This window comes from Orycteropus afer, unplaced genomic scaffold (assembly GCF_000298275.1).
Source record: "Orycteropus afer afer isolate SDZICR_OR568_19922 unplaced genomic scaffold, OryAfe1.0 scaffold00142, whole genome shotgun sequence".
Taxonomy (NCBI): Eukaryota; Metazoa; Chordata; class Mammalia; order Tubulidentata; family Orycteropodidae; genus Orycteropus; species Orycteropus afer.
The window spans coordinates 1,229,718-1,250,452 of record NW_006921729.1 but is presented as its reverse complement, the minus strand read 5'-3'; the positions used below and the strand labels follow the sequence as shown (position 1 = coordinate 1,250,452).

The window sequence follows — 20,735 nt, the reverse complement described above, 5'->3', positions numbered from 1 at the left end:
CCCAGAATAAGGAGCCCTGGTGATACATTGATAGTGCTCTTCTGCTAGCCAAAAAGTCACTAGTTTGAACCCACCAGCCACTTCATCGGAGAAAGATGTGGCAGTTTACTTCTGTAAAGATTTACACTATGGGGCAGTTCCGCCCTGTCCTTACAGGGTTGCTATGACTCAGAATCGGCTTGACAGCAGTGGGTTCAGTGTTTTGGTTTTGTCCCAGAATGGGTACCTGTTATAAATATTTCTGCTTGCCAAATCTATGCTGGCAACTTCTGTTTAAAGACATTACCTGCCTCCCATAGAAATAAGTTGAGTTTTACGAGGCTTCTTTTTGTAGAATTTGATGTTTTTTCTCCCTTACCTACTCTCCACATTCTTTTGCAGGTAATCCTTGTTGCCAATGAAATGGCAAAGGAAAAAATTCCAGAAGAGCTGGGGTTAGCACTCGTGCTAACAATTTATGAAGCAAAAGGCTTGGAATTTGATGATGTCCTCCTTTATAACTTTTTCACTGATTCTGAGGTATGTGATAATGAGTTCTTTTTACATAATGCATGTATATATGTGGGCTGCCCTTTCACTGAGGGGAATTGAATTTGGACCTGAGGATAAGAGAGTTTGCCACAGGTGCCTGTTTGTGTTTTAGAGTGTCTTCCATTAAGTGTGGGGTTTTATGTGTTTGACAGTGGCTGTGGGTTGTTTCACCATGTGTCATGGCCTGGTTCTCCTCGGGCCTTGCCCTTCCTTGCTTTCTTATATTAATCTTCTTCTTCATACCTGGTACCCAAGTGCCAGTTTCCAGTTTTCATTAGCTATTGTTATCCTTGGCTCCCAGGGATGCCCAAGTTGGAGCAAGCTGAAAGGAGGGCCTTACAAATGAAGGCAAGGTTAGCATTGTCCACCCTATGAGAACAGAACTGGGCAAGGTCAGTTCATAGAAAGAGACAGCACCAGGAAGACGAGTGTGATTTGGTTCCTGCTCATTGGATCAGGTAATATGGGGGATGAGAATGGCCACCCTGTGTGGGACCCCCTTCTAGCATGGCTTTACTACCACTGCTTGCAGCCCATGCAGACAACAGCAGCAGAAAAGTTCCTGGATTTACCCACAGTAACCTCTGTGCCAGCCCATTGTTTTAAGTTGGCTCCTGAGTCCTTGTGATGTTTTTTTTCTCCTCAAGTATAGTATGGTATGGGTAAAGCCACCAACTCAAGACCATTGTTGTCACTTTTCTGGCTATTGGCTTCTTTTCATCACCATCTTTTGTTGAACACTCAGGCTGTGCTGTGGAGTGTCCTTTGAGTACTTAACTGGCTGTGTCCTGTCCGTGTTGCAGACTTCCCATTACACATGGTGCATGCTTGAAGGGGCTGTTTTTTTATACTTAAGTCAGAAGCATTGTTGGCTTTGACACCTTGAAATCCGTTCTACAACTGATCCATTAAATTGAGTCCTTACATTTTTTCTGGTCATTCTTTCATGTCATATTTGCCTTAATAATACCTACAATTAATATTGCTATGGGTGCTTTACAGTTTATAAAGTACTTTTTGAATGTATTATCTCACTTCATTCTCCACCAACTCTCTGAGGTATGGTTTTTTTTTTTTAACCCTAATTCTGTAGTGGCAGAGGCTCATGGAGGTAAAGTAAATTGCCCATAGTCATAATGTAGGTGGCAAAACCTAGCGATGAACTTGGATTCTTTGGGTTCCAAATCTCATTATCTTTTCACTGTACACTCCTTCCTTTTAAACGCCTGCATGCAAATTGGCTTCCTGAGCCTTCTATGAGTAGTATATCATTGCCATACTTTATATACATTCCTTTTCTACTGACTTTTGCTGACAGATGTTGTTGTTGTTGTTATGTGCTGTTGAGTCAGACCTGACTCATAGTGACCCCTCTTTGGGTTTCCGAGGCAGTATCACTAAGGAAGTAGATTGCCCCATCTTCCTTCCGAGGAGTGGCTGGTGGGTTTGAACCGCCAGCCTTCCGGTTAGCAGTCAAGTGCCTTAGGCACTACGCTACCATATGCACCCTTATTAACCCTTTTTTAACCTCTGAAGACTAACTTTTTTTTTTTTTTTTCCTCATAATACATCTATTGGTCATGGTTGGACTGAAACTCTCCTAAAAGAGAAAGGGGTAAGACTTTGTTCCTCTAGTTCATTAAGTGCAAGTTGTACACTTGTGCCACTAAGAACCTGAAGGAGCTCTGGGTTTGTGGATCAGTAACTTGTGATTGGCTCTGCTTGAGCAAGAAGAATCCAGTTATTCATCTCACCTTGATCCTGGAAATTGCAGAGGCCCCATTATCCTGACCAAATGCTCTCACCAGTGGCTCAGTGAGTTGCATGAAATTAAAGCAATTACAAATTGAATATTCTGGTAGCATCCGCTTCTTACTAAATACACAGTAAGTCTCCTAAAAAGACTTTTGATGTGATGCTGTTATATATACCAGGGAAGATAATCAACCATGCCCTGACCAAGGATACTTCAGTTTATAGCTTAAAACCTCAAGATCAAGAAAGAGTCAGGCGGTAAGTGACAGGGAATGCTTTCATCAAGGGAGAGGAAAGACAGGTGACATATGTCCCCAGCTGCCATGGTCTGCCTGCTCATGTGGAGTTTTCTTCTGAGGTGAGTGGCTGAGAGCTGCTGAGTAGTGGTTGCTGTTGGACATGGCAGGAGAGCCACTGAGAGCTTCTCCCCGCTCCCACCACCTCTGCCTCGTTTTCCATCCCTTGTTTATGATTCAGAAAGGTATTCTCTTTGCAGCACCTGTCACCTGGACTTGTATGTGTCTGAGGTTCTTGATGCCCAGGTTTTCGAGTCTTCTTTTTAGAGAATTTTATTATCTGCTCAACGACATGGTTCCCAGGACCATCTTCTGAGATGGGGAAGGGACTTGGTTATACAAACTCTTCTCTTGTAAGATTTTACCTATTTTGGGGAGGTGGTAGTCATTCTCCTAGTCACCCCAAAACTATTATGAGGACGTGGACGGGTGCTTTGCCATTTCGCTGTACCCTGGAGATGAGTCCTTGGAAGCCAATGAATCTAACAGAGGGGACTTTGAAAAACACAACCTTTATGGGCTTTTAACTGACTTAGATAATAGACCCTTCAAAGGTAGGTTTTGCTAGCAGGGTTGCATTTTCCTTCACAGTTATTGATCCCAATAGAAGAAGCTGGAAGAGTTTCAGATGCTTTTGCTTTTATTGTCAGAAGTGCTGCAGGCTTTTATCCTTATCACAAAATACATGTGCTTATGCCTACAAGCTTCTGTCTTGAAAATAAAATGTTTTTCATTCATGGAAATAAGTCATTCATGTGCCATGTGAACAGCTTTTGCCTTTCATCCAGCAGTTTCAAAATACGTTATACTTCATGAAACTTTTCAAAGTCTGCCAGTATCAACCTCTGCTGTCTACCAGGAAGATCCTCTCAAATGTGAAACATTTATGTCTTTTGCTTTCTTTTCTTGGCAGACAGTCCAGTCACCTAAACACTTTACCAAAGTATAGGTATAATAAATATGTCCTGAAGATTTTTGTTAATCTTCTGCCTACTTAAATGATTACATGATTGACATCTGTTTTCAAAGCATGGTTGTTGATTCTATAATTGATTATTAGCACAGCCATGTGGTGTAGTACCTAAGGCATTTGACTGCTAACCAGAAGGCTGGTGGTTCAAACCCACCAGCCACTCCTTGGAAGGAAGATTGGGCAATCTACTTCAGTAGACACATTGCCTTGGAAACCCAAGGAGGGGTCACTATGAGTTGGTTCTGACTCAACGGCAGTGAGTTTGGTTTGGCTTAAAGCATTTAATAACTTAAACTTAAGTTATTTATAATTTAATATGTACAAAGTTTAAGTCATAGGGTAACTTAAAGTATTTAATCAACTGTACTTACTTCATCTTTTCAACATGCTTGAAACTGCCACAAAGGTGACAAGAGCACTTCAGCAGGTCTGCAAACCAAGCCCATAGACCAAATTTGGGACCTGTTTTTGTATGGTTTGTGGGCTAAGAAGGATTTTTAAAATTTTTAAGTAGTTAAAAAAAATGAAAAGAATAATGATGTTCTGTTGCACATGAAAATTATATGAAATTAAATTTTAGTGTCCTTGAAGTTTTATTGGCACATAGCCATACCCACTTAGTCGTGTGTTGTCTCTGGCTGCTTTTACACAACAGCAGAGTGGAGTAGTTGTAAGAGAGACCTCATGGCCACAAAGTTTAAGATACTTATTCTCTGGCCCTTGAAGCTTGAAGCTGAAGTGCCCAGATTAAATGGAATATTTAGAGTCCAGAATTCCCATGCAATTCCAGATCCCATACTTTAGTGGGTCTTGTGAGAGTAGTTTATTAACTCTGCTAGCCTTTATTTTTCTATTTACAAAATAGAAATGTTTGCCAATCACCGGTCTACAGTTAGGTTGGTTGGGGCCTTGGGTAAAGGAAAAGTGGGTAAAATATTAGCTATTTGTTACTCATTGTACTAGACATTTGATTATCTCCTTTTATTTTCCAAGAAAAGCCTGGGGAATTTTACAGAGCAGGAAAATGAAGTCTAGAAGAGCATAAACAATTTGTTGGAGGTTGCATAGCAAATAAGTAGAAGAACCAAGACATAAACTTGTTCTGACTTCAGAGTCTACTTTTAACACTATACCCCAGCTCCCCAGCTCCTGAATCTTCTTCTGTCCTTGCTTTATTGAATAACCTAGTTAGAAAATTCTGCCGTCTGTGTCTTAACTGCTGACACTAAGTAGCATCTCTTAACCATGGTGTGAAAAGGCAGAAATTCTTCAAGAAGCAGATTTGTTGTTGTTATGTGCCGTCGAGTTGAACCCGACTCATAGTGACTCCTCCTTGGGTTTCCAAGAAGCAGATAGTCAGATGGAGTAACTTCTTGGATCCTTAGTATTCTTGCTGAAAGTGGGTCCATTTGCCCAGCTTCTCAGTTGTCTTGACTAAGTGGGCAATTTTCACTGTAGATTCCCTGATCCTTGCCTGTGTATCCTAAACCCTCCTGTTCTATTCTGAGGCCACAAAATGACCATCTCCTCTCACTGGGGCTGAAGGCCTGCCCCCAATGCCAGGCAGAAGTAGGGCTCAGTTTTCTGAGGTTCAAGAACATTGTGTGTACAGTTCAGAATCATATTTTATTGGTCTTTAATTTGTCATTGTTGTTCAGGCTTACAAGGAATGGAAGATCATTTCTTCATTTACACCCGTATCGCCTGACTCCAGAGAGGAAAACAGGCCATTGATTGATGTACCCCTGGAAAAATTGAGCTCCTTGCAGGGTCGGTCTCTCATGCTGAATCCAGAAATGTACAAGGTGAATTTCAGCCATTTTCCCACACATTTATTTGACAGGAAACCAGTAAGCAAGGTTTATAAGAGAAGAGGAAATAAAAAAATGGAGCCTGGTACTTGGTGGGTCTCCCTTGAGGGATGTATGGGGAGAGGGTGCGAAGGGTAGAAAAGGAGGGGGATGGACCTTAGCATTGGAAAGCTCCCTTTTCTCAGCAGTGAACCACCTTGCCACTTTAATGGTTGGAGGTGCTGTCTGAAAGTGGAAAGGGGAGGATTGTACCTTCTTCTCATCTCTGGAACTCTGCTGCATTCAATTCTTAATCACATACTTTTTAAAATGATACACCCATGACTCTTCTGGGTCAGAGATTTTTAGGCATGGCTGACAGGGAACTCAGAAGTTCTGGACTACAGTTAGTTCAGACTGTTTTGTGGTGGCCTGAGCTTACTCACCTTAGTGATTTGGGGACCTGGCTTCTGTTTCTCTTTGCATCCCAGCTACATCACCAAGGAGGCTAAATTACAAAGTTTCTGTGGAGTTCTTGACAAAGGGAGATTGATTGGAGTGAATTGTCCATTATGTTAATGAGGCAAGATTAGGATGGGATGTATCTTGAGTCACTGCTTTACTAGAGGGTGTGACTCAAGTTACTACCCTTAGTTTCCTTGAAGGTGTGGCAGTTAAAGTTGTGTGTCAGCTTGGCTGGGCCTGGTTGAGAGGCTGGACAGCTGGATGTAGTTATTTCCCATGATAAGATTGGCAATCAGTTCCATGGTGGAATCTACTGGAGCAGCTGAGTAATTGCTTTAAAGATGTGGTCTGCTTCTAGTATATAAGAAGCAGCTTTGAGGAAGGTTTCTAGCTTTTTGGCATACCTGAACCCTACATGTAGCCAAATCGTTTTTCAGCAGCCTGCCATGCCCTGCCAATCTTGGGACTTTTTCTGGCCTTGAATTAGTGGCCTGCCATGTTGTTTGGTGATATTGGGACTGTGCCTTTTGACTTGTCGACCTTTGATTTGTCAGCCTCAGCAGCCAGAAGCTGCTTGAGTGAAGAAAAGCCTCCAGCTTTAGTGGGCTAGGAACAAGAGGCAGAGTAGTAGCCCAAAGTCAAGGGTCTTTCACCCAGCCCCTAGAGCCTGGCACTTTGAACTTGGACTTCTAACCTCCAAAATTGTAGGAGAATAAACTCCTGTTTGTTAAAGCCATCCTATATGTGGTCTGTTCCTCTCAGAGTGGCACTAGGTAACCAAATCTGAGGGTGTGTTTTGCATTCAATGTAAATGAAGGCTCTGGAAAAGTTCTCTCTCTTGTTCTGGATCCTGTGTCTTGTTCATCATCATCTGACCTTTGGTTCATGGGACTTGAGCCAGTAGCCTATCATCTGACCTGATTCACTAGCTTCTGCAGCCTTGTGAGCCAGGAGCCTATTGTCTGACTTGCCAGTTTGGGTTTGTCAGCCTCTACAACCACGTGAATGAGGAGAATCTTCCAGACTGATGTCTGACCCATGGATTTGGGACTTGGCCAGTCTCCGCAACTGTAGAGCCATATCCTTGGCAGTTCATGAGTTATGTGAGACATTACAAGAAATTACAGAACCCTAAGACAGGAAGGAAAGTACTGAAGGGAGGAAGAGTAGTTGATGTTAGAGATGATGGAGTGGTACGGCAGTTTGGAAAAGCTGGACATTTGGGACATCTTTAACCTCCACATCATAAGGACCAACCTTGTGCTGATTCTTCAAAAAGAAATTATTCATGCACATACAGAGTAGCTTTGACTATAATAGAATGAAGCTAGAAATCAACAACAGAAGGAAAACTGGGAAGTTCACAAATATTTGGGACTTAAACAAAACATTGTTAAATAACCAGTGGGTCAAAGAAGAAATCACAAGGGAAGTTAGATAATACTTAGAGACTAATAAAAATGAAAGCAAAATGTACCAAAACTTACGGGATGCAGTAAATGCAATGCTCAGAGAAAAATTTATAGGTGATTCTTATGTAACTGTAACAGTTGTGGCTAGCTAATTGGAAATTTGTTTATGTAAGAATCACCTGGGGATCTGCAAGAATCACCTGGAGCTCTTGTTAAAATGTAGATTCTTAGTATATTTGGGGTGGAAATGCAGGTTGTCAGCAGGGGGCTGAACCAAAATGAACCAGTTCATCTTGTCATCAAAGTGACATTTGCTTTTTAAAACTGTAAAGAGGTCTTTTGTAGCATATTTGCCTGATGCAAAATGTCATGTGATTTCTTGACTGCTATTTCCATGGACACTTGATTGTTGATTCAAATGGAATTAATGGTTGACAACTTCCATTTTTCCTCCATTTATCCTGATGTTTATTGGCCTAGTTGTGATTATTTTTGTCTTCTTTTGTTCAGGTGTAATCCACACTAAGAGCTGTAGTCTTTTACCTTCATCAGCAAATTCTTCAAGTTGTCTTGATTTTCAGCAAGCAAGGTTATGTCATCTGTGTATTTCAGGTTGCTAATGAGACTTCCTCCTATCCTATAGCCACATTTTTCTTCATGTGGATCTTGATCAAAAGCAGAGAATACCCAAAAGATGTTTATGTGTTTTCAAAATAGCTATACAAAGAAAACTACAAAATACTACTACAAGAAACCAAAAGATACCTACATAAATGGAAGATTGTGCCATGCTCATGGATAGGAAGACCTAACCTTGTAAAAATGACAATACACCCAAAGCAATCTGCAGATAAACTGCAGTTCTGATGCAGATTCTATCAGATGGAAAAGCTAATTACCAACATTTTATGGAAAGGAAAGAGACCCTGGATAAGGCAAGCACTACTAAAGAAGAAGAAGAACAAAGTAGGTGGTCTCACATTCCCCAATCTCAAAACCTTCTCTACAGACGTGGTAGTCAAAACAGCCTGGTATTGGTACAATGACAGATATGTAGACCAATGCAACAGAATTGAGAACCTAGAAGTAAATCTACCTATGGACAGCTGATCTTTGAAAAAGTGATGATACCCATTAAATGGGAAGAGATAGTCTCTTTAACAAATGGGGCTGGCAAAATTGGATATACATTTGCAGAAAGGTGAAACAGGATCCACATCTCACACCACAAAAACTAACTCTAGATGGATCAAAAACCTAAATGTAAAACCCCAAACCATAAAGAACATCAAAGAAATAATAGGGGCAAACTTAGGGCCCCTAATACATGGCAAAAATAAACTATCAAACATAAATAAAAATGCACAAACAGCAGAAGACAAGCTATATGACTGGGGTCTCCTGAAAATAACAACAACAACAACAACATGCACCAAAAGACTTCGTGAAAAAAATAAAAAGAGAACCTACAGACTGTGGAAAATTTTTTTGGCAATGATGTATCGGACAAGGGACTAATCCCCAAAATTTATAGAAAACTTCAGCACCTCAACAAAAAAAGACAAGCAACCCAATGTAAAAAATGGCAGAGGACATGAACAGATATTTCACCAAAGAAGATACTTAGGCAACTAACACACACATGAAGAAATACTTGCAATTATTAGCCATTAGAGAGATGCAAATCAAAATAAGATATCATCTGACCCCAACATTAATAGCAAAATTGAGAAAACAGAAACCAACAAATGCTGGTGAATGTGTGGAGAGACTGGAATGCTCATATGCTGCTGTAAAATGGTACAACCACTGTGGAAAGCAGTATGGTGCTTCCTTAAGAAGTTGGAAATAGAAATACCGTATGATCCAGCAATCCCACTACTAGACATATGTCCTAGAGAAATAAGAGCTGTGACACAAACAGTTATGTGCACCCACGTACATCAAAACATTATTCATAAAAGCAAAATGATGGAAACAACTTAAGTGCCAGTCAGCAGATGAATGGACCAACAAGCTATGGTACATACACACAATGGAATACTACATATCATTAAAGAATAATGAGGACATTATGCTGAGTGAAATTAGTCAATCCTAAAAGGACAATTATTGTATGAGACCACTACTGTAAAAAGTTAAGAAAAGGTTTACCTACAGAAAGAATTGTTCTTTAAAGGTTACCAGAGATGAGAGGGAAAACCGCCAACTACAGGGTAGACAAGAATTAACTTGGGTGAAGGGAAAGGCAATATACGATAAGGGGGAGGCCAGCACAAAATCATCAAGGCAGAGGAAGAGGCAGGGAGGAGTACAAGCGTTAAAGGCAGCAAAGGTGGATATTATTATGTACACAATCCTGCAAGAATAGTAATAACAATAATTTATGAGAGGATGCATAGACACTCAGTCTAAACAGGGATTGAAAGACTAATGGAATGACGCACATGAATGTACATAGGTTGCAGAGGGTATCTCTACCACTCGTCTGTCAGTTTGTCATATTGTGGTATTTGTATAATGCTGTGAGGCTGGAGGCTACAACACAGGTATTTCAAATACCAGCAGGGTTACCCATGGTGGACAGGTTTCAGTGGTGCTTCCAGGCTAAAACAGACTGGGAAAAAGGACAGGGCCATCCACTTCTGAAAAAATTGGCCAGTGAAAACCTTTTGAATAGCAGTGAAACACTGTCTGATATATTACTGGAAAATTTTACGGATAGCCCTGAAACATTGTCTGAAGCTAACTGAATTTTACACTTTACATGGTTAAAATTGTGAATTTCATGGCATGTATAATTTACAACAGAAAGAAAAATGAGTTACAGCAATTATGTAAGAGGTAGCCATTGCAATAACCTGGCTGAAGGATGCATGGGAATTTATGATAACACTCTACTATTTTTGTAATTTTCTGTGAATCTGTAATTATTTCAAAATAGAGTTAAAAAGAATTATAGCAGATTCAAGAGTGGTCCTGCTCACTTTCTTTTTAAGTGGGAGAGGGAAAGGAGTGGTGTTTTTCAGAGCTCTACTTATTTGTCTGTTCTGCAGCCATGAGGTACTCATGTCCCATTCAGAGTTTGGCTATCCTCTAAAATTTTCTTTCTGTATTTTTTTCAAAATCAGTAAGCCCATTGAATGTGTCATATTGTAGCTATTGACCACAGGCTACATCTGTCTTCAATCTTACCTTTAGCTCCTCAACGGAGAGCTGAAGCAGTTATACACTGCCATCACACGGGCTCGAGTCAACCTCTGGATCTTTGATGAAAACCGAGAGAAGCGAGCTCCTGCTTTCAAATACTTCATCAAAAGAGATTTTGTCCAAGTTGTGAAGACAGATGAAAATAAAGGTAAAATATCATTAAAATGTTTTCACTGTTGAATGGGAAGCATGTTTCTCAGCTGTTGTTATGGTGAGGTATAAAGCACATTCTTTTCTTCCTCACAGTCTTCTGAGGAATGAGAGTTCTTACTCATTTGCCAGGTGTCTGGGAGAGTGTGGTTGTAATGGAATTAGGAGGGCTAATTCCTTCAGAGAGAATCTTTTATTCTTCCTTTAAAAGTGAGTGTTATGGGCAAGGTGAGAGGAAATATACACTGTTTGGAGAACATAAAGTGCTATGAGCGTTTTTAAAAATTGTGGTGAACTGGTGGGGGAGAAGATGGTGTCTTACCTGTAGCCTACACATTAGTTCCCTCTAGCATCTTAATACCTAAAAACCTAGGTGCAGCAGTTTGAAGTGGTGATTCGGGAGCTCTGAACAGCTCATTAAGTCAGAGAAGGCCAAACTCAGGGGAGTAGGAAAAGAAAGGAGGGAAAGGCAGTGTAAACAGCCAGAAAGAATAAAAATAAATGAACCTGCCCTGCGGAGCACCGACTGGCTGGTGAGATGGGGCATTGGCGGGCTCCCTGGGGCAGCGGAGAGAATGCACCAGAGGGCCTGCAGCCACTCCACAGATCTACCTTCAGAACCCGCTTTTTCTGTAAAATTGGGACCATTGAGAAGGCAGCATTTCTGAGAAATGGAGCAGAGACCCCCTCCGGCTCTAGGTGCCACTGAATTGGGAGCAGAGAGGGAAGCACACTGCAGGTGGGTGGGCCCTGGGACAGACTTGTGGTGCGGGTCAGTGCAGCTATTCCAGGACAGCTTTTTGGCAAGGAGGGGCTTGAAGTACAGCGTTTTTGTGGCTTTCTGAACTTGACAGAAAGTGGCAGCCCCCTAACCATTGGGGTCTTTGCCAAACTTGAGCTGTGGGCCTGTGAGTAACTATATAACGTCATCATTAGCAGCCTACTCAAAGCCCTGGAAACAGCTACAGGTGCCTTGGAGCTTTTTTTCTCTTTTCTTTCCCCACCTCTCCCCTGACTCATCCAATAGAAAAACCACATTAAGCCATCACAACACTTGCCAGCTTGAATCCTAAACCCCCTTCACTACGAAAAGAGACCTGCATCCACATTCCACAGAGTGATTCCATCACCACAAAGAAAGCTGCAGAGCAACCCAGAACACCTGAATTAATAACGAAACAAATAAAATAACACCAGCTCCACCTTTGCAAAAATATTAAATCATAAAATCAAGACAAAACAAATCAATACGTAACTAATAGTTAAAGACAACTTCAAAACAACAGGTAACCTCAAAAAAAAAAAAAAAAAAAAAAAAAAACACAGGATAAGACATTAGAAATAAAATCCCAAACAAAAGTCCTATAAAACATGGAGGAAGAAGAGGCAATAGAATTACCTGAGAAGGAATTTAGAAGGTATGTTTATAGAACTCTACAAGAGCTTAAGGAAACCCCAAACAGAACCAAGGAGAATATGGAGAGTACCCTGGAAGAACTCAGGAAAACCATTCAAGAACAAAATAACAAGATTAATACACAATCAGAACTCATACAAAAACAGCACTTAGAAATCCAAAAGATGAATATCAAAATTACAGAATTACACAACATAGTGGAAGCACAAAAGAATAGGCTAGAACTGGCTGAAGAACACATTTCCCAACTAGAAGATAAATCCCTGGACACCAGCCTGTATGAAGAAGAATCAGAACAAAGATTTAAGAGAAATGAAGAGAACCTAAGAGTTATATGGGATGACATGAAAAGAAACAACATATGCCTCATTGGAATTCCAGAACAAAAAGAGATGAAAAACCACTGAGAAAATTGTGGAACACTTACTAACAGAAAAATTTCCCCATATCATGAAGGAAGAAAAGATATTTGTCCAAGAAGCTCAAAGAACTCCATACAGGATAGATCCCAAGAGAAAAACACCGAGGAATATCATAATAAAACTCTCCAAAGCCAAAGACAAAGAAAGAATCTTGCAAGCTGCCCAGGAGAAAAGAAATATCACTTCTAATAATCAAACAGTTAGGCTGAGTTCGGATTACTCAGCAGAAACCATACAGGCAAGAAGGCAGTGAGACAACATGTATAAAACACTTAAGGAAAAGAACTTCCAACCAAGAATCCTATAACCAGCCAAACTGTCCATCACAATGAGGGTGAAATCGAGACATTGTTAGACAAATAGAAATTAAGGAAGTTTGTGAAAACCAGACCAACCCTATAAGAAATGCTTAAGGAAGTCCTTCCAATAGAGAACCCACAACAGAGAACAACAAAATCAGGACACATGACATCAATACTAAAACCAAATCAGAAGTAGATGCTCAAAATAAGACCATAAAACATAGTACGCTAAAAAACAAGGACGTCAATCTGCACACGACAACAGCAACTAACCAAATAGAGGGAATAAAAGTTTTAGGTACAAAACTTCCAAATAGAGAGGAAAACAGGACAATGTCCTCATAGATTAGACTGTTCCAAATATACAGACAAGAATTCACTGAAAGGTAACCACAGAGAAAATTAACAATCCTGCTAGGCAATCTATTTCCATAGTGATACTGCCTTGGAAACCCAAGGAGGGGGTCGATGTGAGTTGGGTCTGACTTGATGGCACATAACAACAACAACAAGCAAATCCAAAGGAAGAGAAAGAAACGTATGGGTTTAGTGAGCACAAAACCAACAATAAAGAAGAAAAGAGAGGAAACACTTGACAACAAAATGAACTCAGCACAGAAAAGTATATGGACCAAGGAAACTCCAACAACATGACAAAAAACACACACAATAGAATGACAGCAATCAGTTCATACCTATCACTAATTACACTCAATGTGAATGGACTACATGCACCAATCAAGAGAAAGAGAGTGGCAGCCTGGATAAGAAAAGAAGACCCATTTTTATGCTGCCTACAAGAGATGCACCTTAGACACAAAGATAAAAACAAATTAAAAGTTAAGGGGTGGAAAAAAATATACCAAGCCAATGATAACCCAAAGAGCAGGAGTGGCAATATTAATTTCTGATAAAATAGACTTCAAAGTGAAAAAAAAAAAAAAAGAAACAAAGAAGGTCACTATATGATGTTGAAAGGGTCAATTGACCAGGATATTATGGTAATAAATACCTATGCACCTAATGAAAGTACTTCAAAATACATGAAGCAAATACTAATTGAATTGAAAGGGAAAATAGACAACTCTATAATACTAGTGGGAGACTTTAACATACCACTTTCAAGGAGGGACAGATCAACTAGAAAAAAACTCAATAAAGATACAGAAGAACTCGGCAACACGATCAACTGACTCCACTTTGTAGACATATACAAAGCACTCCACCCAACAAAAGCATAATTCACATTCTTCTCCAATGAACATGGGTTCTTTTCTAGAATAGATCATGTGTTAGGATGTAAAACAAGCCTCAATAAATTAAAAAACACTGAAATACTACAAAACATCTTTTCAGACCACAGTGCTGTATAATTAGAAATCAATAGTAGAAAGATCAGGGAAAAAATCACACATGTGGAAGCTGAACAATACACTGCTCAAAATAATAATATAATAGAAGAAATAAGAAGTGAAATAATAAAATTCCTAGAACAAACAAGAATGAAGATACATCTTACCAAAGCCTATGGGACAGAGCAAAAGCAGTACTCAGAGGTCAGTGTATAGCAATAAATGCATACATCAAAAAAGAAGAAAGAAACTAAACCACCTTTAACTCAACAACTCCAACAATTAGAAAAAGAACAACAAAAGAATCCTATAGTATCTAAAAGTATGGAAATGATAAATATCAGAGCAGAAATAAATGAAACAGGAAACAAAAAAACAAAATCAATAAAATAAGAAGCTGGTTCTTCAAAAAGATTAACAAAATTGACAAATCTAACAAAAGAAAAGAAAGAGAGATGCAAATTATAAGCATAGTAAATTAAAAAGGTGTCTTTATAACCAAACCAACCGAAATAAAAAAGATACAAAATATTATGAAAAACTGTACTCCAACAGATTTGAGAACCTGTAAGAGATGCATAAGTTTCTGGAATCACAAGACCTACCTAAACTATCCCACTTAGATACAGAATACCTGAACAGACCCATTTTGTTGTTGTTATGTGCCGTCAGGTTGGACCCGACTCATAGCGACCCCTCCTTGGGTTTCCGAGGCAGTATCGCTACGAAAGTAGATTGCCCCACAGACCCATACAAAGGAAGAAATAGAACAGGTCATTAAAAAAAAAAAAAAAAATTCCCTCAAGAAAAAGTCCTGGTTCTGATGGGTTCACTGGAGAATTTTACCAAATATTCAGGCAACAGTTGACACCTATACTACTCAACCTATTCCAGAACATAGAAAAACATGGAATACTCCCAAACTCATTTTAGGAAGCAAGCATAACACTAATACCAAAACCAGAGAAAGATACCACTAAAAAGGAAAACTACAGACCAATACCCCTCATGAACATAGATGCAAATATCTTCAACAAAATTCTAGGCAACAGAATCCAACAACATATCAAAAAAATAATACATCCTGACCAAGTGGGATTCATACCTGGTATGCAAAGGGGTTCAACATCAGAAAAACAATCAATGTAATCCACCACATAAAACAAAACAAAGGAACCATATGACCATATCAGTCGATGCAGATAAGGTATTTGATAAAATACCATACCTGTTCCTATTCAGAACTCTCAGCAAAATAGGGATAGAAGGGAAATGCCTCAATGTAATAAAGGGCATATAGGCAAAACCAGTGACCAACATTATTATTAATGGAGAAAGACTCAAAGCATTCCCCTTACTAATGGGAACCAGACAGGGATGCCCTCTATCACCACTTCTATTTAAAATTGTATTGGAAGTCCTAACCAGGACAATAAGGCAAGAAAGAGAAATGAAAGGCATCCAAATTGGCAAAAAGAAAGTAAAGCTATCTCTATTTGTGGATGATATGATCCTATACATGGAAAACCCAAGAGACTCAACAAAAAAACTACTGGAACTAATAGATTCAGCAAAGTGGCAGGATACAAGGTCAATATACAAAAATCAGTTGAATTCCTCTACACCAACAAAGAGACCTCTGAAAAAGAAATAAGGGAAGCAATACCATTCACAATAGCTACTAAAAAGATAAAATATCTAGGAACAGATCTTACCAGAGACACAAAAGACCTATACAAAGAAAACGATAAAACATTACTACAGGAGACAACAAGGGATCTACATAAATGAGAGAACCTGCATTGTTCGTGGATTGATAGACTGAATATTGTGAAAATGTCAATACTACCTAAATCAATCTACACATTTAATGCAATCCTGATTTAAGGACGTGGAAAAAAACAGTTACTAACTTTTTATAGAAAGGAAAGAGATCTTGGATAACCAGAGCACTACTGAAGAAGATCAAAGTGGGAGGTTTCACACTTCCAGATCTTAAAACCTACTATACAGCCACAGTAGTCAAAACAGCATGGTATTGGTACAATGATAGACAGATAGACTAATGGAACAGTATCGAAAACCCAGAAACAGAAACATCCATCTGTGGACAGCTGATCTTTGACAAAGTTTCCAAACCCATTAAATGGGTAAGAGACAGACTCTTTAACAAATGATGCTGGCAAAACTGGATAGCCACTTGCAGAAAAATGAAACAAGACCCATACCTCACCCCATACACAAAAACAAATTCAAGTTGGATCAAGACTTAAATGTAAAACCCAAAGCTATAAAATTCATCAAAAATAAAATAGGGGCAAATCTAGAAGCCCTAATTTATGGCATAACTAGACTATCAAACATAACCCAGAATGCACGGGAGGTGGAAGAGAAGCTACGTGACGAGGACCTTTTAAAAATTAAATTCTTATGCGCATCGAAAGACTTCATCAAAAGGGTAAAAAGAGAACCTACAGATTGGGAGAAAATGTTTGCCTATGACCTATTTGACAAAGGACTTATCTCCAAAATCTATAGAAAACTTCAACACCTCAACACCAAAAAGACAAACAATCCAATTCAAAAACAGACAAGACATGAACAGAAAATTCACTGAAGATGATATGCTGGTGACCAACAAACACTTGAGGAATTACTTGTGATCTTTAGTTGATGTTGTTGTTGTTGTTGTTATGTGCCGTCGAGTCGGCCCCAACTCATAGCGACCCCTCCTTGGGTTTCTGAGGCAGTATCACTACGGAAGTAGGATTGCCCAACCTTCCTTCCAAGGAGTGGCTGGTGGGTTTGAACCGCCAGCCTTCTGGTTAGCAGGCAAGTGTCTTAGCCACTATGCTACCAGAGCTCCCTCTTTAGTTGATAGAGAGATGCAAATCAAAACAACGATGAGATATCATCTTACCCCAGCAATAATAGCAAAGTTCATCAGGACAGAAAATAACAAATGCTTGCTAGGTTGCGGAGAGATTGGAACTCTCATACCATGCTGGTGGGATTGTAGAATGGTACAACCATTGTGGCAAACAGTGTGGCATTTCCTTAAGAAACTGAAAATAGAAATACTATTTGACTCAGCAATTCCATTACTAGGAATATACCCTAAAGAGGTGAGGGCAGGACATGAACAGACATATGAACACTTATGTTCATCACAGCACAATTCACCATAGCAAAGAGATGGAAGCAACTTAAATGCCCATCAACAGATGGATGGATAACCAAATTATGGTACATTCACACAGTGGAATACTATGCTACATTAAAGAACGAAGAAGGATACATGAATCATCTCACAACGTGGATGAGCCTGGAGGACATCATGCTGAGTGATATACGTCAGTTGCAGAAGGACAAATATTTTGTATGAGCCCATTACTATAAAAAAGACAAGGAAGGGTTTGCTTAAGGAAGGTAACTCACTTTGTAGGTTAATGGGGTGGGGAGGGAAGGAGAGGGAATAATTTCAGGCTAGTTGGGGGCCACATGCTGATGTGGGTAAGGAGAGGGATGGTATAGAAAGAATCTGTGACTGCCATGATAACATTGGAGAAAGGGAGGACACTGAATTGCGCACATAAGATACAGACGACAGAGGTTAATACCAGTATATCCACAATACTGCATTAGCGTTAGCACCAAACACCAGATAAACACATAAACATCTGAGAAGATCAGATGGGAGTCAGTGAACAGGATTATACGCTAAACCAAGGATAGATTCAGCTGAGGCTAATCTTGCACAGATACCGATGATACAAAATACCTGCAGTCCTTACAAAGCAACAGAAGACAGACATAGAGCAATTCCTCACAGACAGCCAGACACTGTGGGAGACAGATCCAGCAGATCTACCGACTCAGGACCATAGTATGGGGGGACACCAGACTCAATTGGCACAATAAAATACATGAAAATCTTGTTCAAAACTGATCAAAACTGGAGATCCTGGATAGAAAGGGAAGAAAAATGTGGAACAAAATCCAAAAACACAATAATGACCACTATTACTGGTCAGATGGACTCTGGTGGGACCCCCCAAGACTATGGCCCTGGGATACACTTTGGGCCTTGAAGAATTTCCCTATATCCTATTTTTTTCTGAGAGCTTTTATCAGGCATGGTTGTTGGATTTTATCAAATGTCTTTTTTGCATTGATTGATATGATCACATGGTTCTTTTTCTTGGCTTTATCTAAGTGATGGATTATGCTGATTTTTTTTGGAATGTTGAACCATCCTGACATCACAGATACGAATCCCACTTGGTTTTGATTATATATATATAGTGTTGGATTCTACTGACTAGGATTTTGTTGAGAATTTTTTATCTGTATTCATGAGGGATATTTGTCTGTAGTTTTTCTTTTTAGTGGTGTCTTTGCCTGATTTTGATATCAGGGTTATGCTTGCTTCTTGAAATGAATTTAGAAATAGTCCATCATTTTCTAGGTTCTGGAATAGTTTGAGTAGGATAGGTGCCAGCTCTTCTTGGATGTTTGATAAAATCTCCACTGAAACTGTCTGGGCCAAGACTTTTTTGTGACCTGCTTGAATTTCTTCTTTTATACTTTTGTTGTTGTTGTTATGTGCCGTCGAGTCGGCCCCGACTCATAGCGACCCCTCCTTGGGTTTCCGAGGCAGTATCACTACGGAAGTAGGATTGCCCAACCTTCCTTCCGAGGAGTGGCTGGTGGGTTTGAACCGCCAGCCTTCTGGTTAGCAGTCAAGTGCTTTAGCCACTATGCTACCAGAGCTCTTTTATACTGGGCTTGTTCAAATTTTCTACCTTAGCCTGTATTACTTTAGGTAGGCCAGGTGTTTCTAGCATCTGTTTTGTCTAGATTTTCAAATTTGTTGGAGTATAGTTCTTCGTAGTGTTCTGTTAATCTTTTTATTTCAGTTGGTTCTGTTGTGACATTGCCCATTTCATTTATTATTAGTGTTATTTGCATCTTTCTCTTCTCTTTAGTTAAATTTGTCAATATTGTTAATCTTTTCAAAGAAATGGCTTCTAGTTTTACTGATTTTTCAGCTGTTTTTGTTTTCTGCTTCATTTATAACTGCTCTGATCCTTATTATTCCCTTTCTTCTGGATAGAAACTCTGATAGCATAGTGCCGAAGGGATTTGAATGCTAACCAGACTGCTGATGGTTCAAACTCACCAGCTGCTCCTCAGAAGGAAGGTTGGGCGATCTACTTCCGTAGTGATACCACCTCGGAAACCCAAGGAGGGGTCGCTATGGGTCAGATACGACTCTGTAGCTGTGGGTTTGGTTTTTTTGGTTTGGTTCTTCTGGATACTGTAGGCTTTTGTTGCTCTTTTTCTAATTGTTGGAGTTCTTTGGTTAAGGTGTTGATTTTGTTTCTTTCTTCTTTTTTGATATGTGCATATAATTGCTATAAATTGACCTCTGATTACTATTTTTGCTATGTCCCACAGGTTTTGGTATGTTGTCATTTCATTTTTATTTGATTCTAGTTTTTTCAGTTTACATTTTATTTCTTCTGTTACCTGTTATGCTATTAATATCAGTGTGTTGTTCAGTTTCCATGTATTTGATTTTTTTCCCCCTAGGTCTTATATTGAGTTCTAGTTTTATAGCATTGTGATCTAGTTTTGTAGCACTGAGTTCTTGTTTTATAGCATTGTGATTTATTATTGGGCTTTCTATTATTGAAAGGTTTTTCCCCCCTAGTTTTTCTGTCCTTCATCAAAAGTGCTGGGTTAAATTCTCCTACTATGAATGTAGAATTATCTGTTTGTTCTTTCAGTTTTGTTAATGTTTGGTTATGTATTTTTGAGCTCTTTAATTGAGTGCATAGATATTTACTGTGGTAATATGCTTTTGGTCAGTTGATCCTTTTATCATCATAAATGCCTTTCCTTGTCCCTTATGCTGGTTTTTGCCATGAAGTCTTTTTTTATTTTTTTTTTCTTTAAATCAGAAATTAGTATTGCCACTTTTTTTTGGTTGCTATTAGCTTGATGTATTTTTTTTTCCACCCTATGATTGTTAATTGGTTTTTATCTTTATGCCAGAGGTTAGTTTCTTGTAGGCAGCATATTGATGGGTCTTGTTTTCTTATCCATCTGCCACTCTCTTTCTTTTGACTGGTGCCTTTAATCCATTCACATTTTGTGTACTTACTGATAGGTATAAATTTAGTGCTATCATTCTTTTGTGTTTTTTATTGTGGTGTTGATGGTTTCTTTGTTCTAAATATTTTTCTGGGCTTATTTCATTTTATTATTGGGCTTTCTTTTCCTTTTCTTCATTGGTGATTTTGTGTTTACTAAGTCCTTATGATTTTCTTTTTTCTTATTTTGGTTAGAAGGCTTATTGATGTTCTTGGTGGTTACCCTGTAATAAACTTTTATCTTCCTAAGTTTGGAACAGTCTGTTCTATATTGACTTCCTGTCCATTTGGAAGTTCTGTAATTATACCATTATTCCCTCTTTTTCCCATGTAATTCTTATCATTTATACATTGATGCCTCTGGTTTTCTATTTTCCATGTTGTAAGCTTATTTTATTTTATTTATTGTGATTTGGGTGAAGATTTACAGAGTGAATTCACTTTCCACAGCAGTTCACATATACTTTGTCTCATGTCATTGACCACAGTTTACAATGCAACA

General features: G+C 39.1%; 1 protein-coding gene across 1 annotated transcript in view; it reads left to right on the top strand.

Moving 5' to 3' along the window:
- Positions 1-20,735, top strand: part of TRANK1 (tetratricopeptide repeat and ankyrin repeat containing 1) — a 144,754-nt gene that overhangs the window by 87,131 nt on the left and 36,888 nt on the right. Inside the window, exons 14-16 of the mRNA XM_007945681.2 lie at positions 382-519; positions 5,214-5,360; positions 10,424-10,580. Coding sequence (XP_007943872.2) covers positions 382-519; positions 5,214-5,360; positions 10,424-10,580 — 442 coding nt within the window. The remainder of the gene's footprint in view (positions 1-381; positions 520-5,213; positions 5,361-10,423; positions 10,581-20,735) is intronic.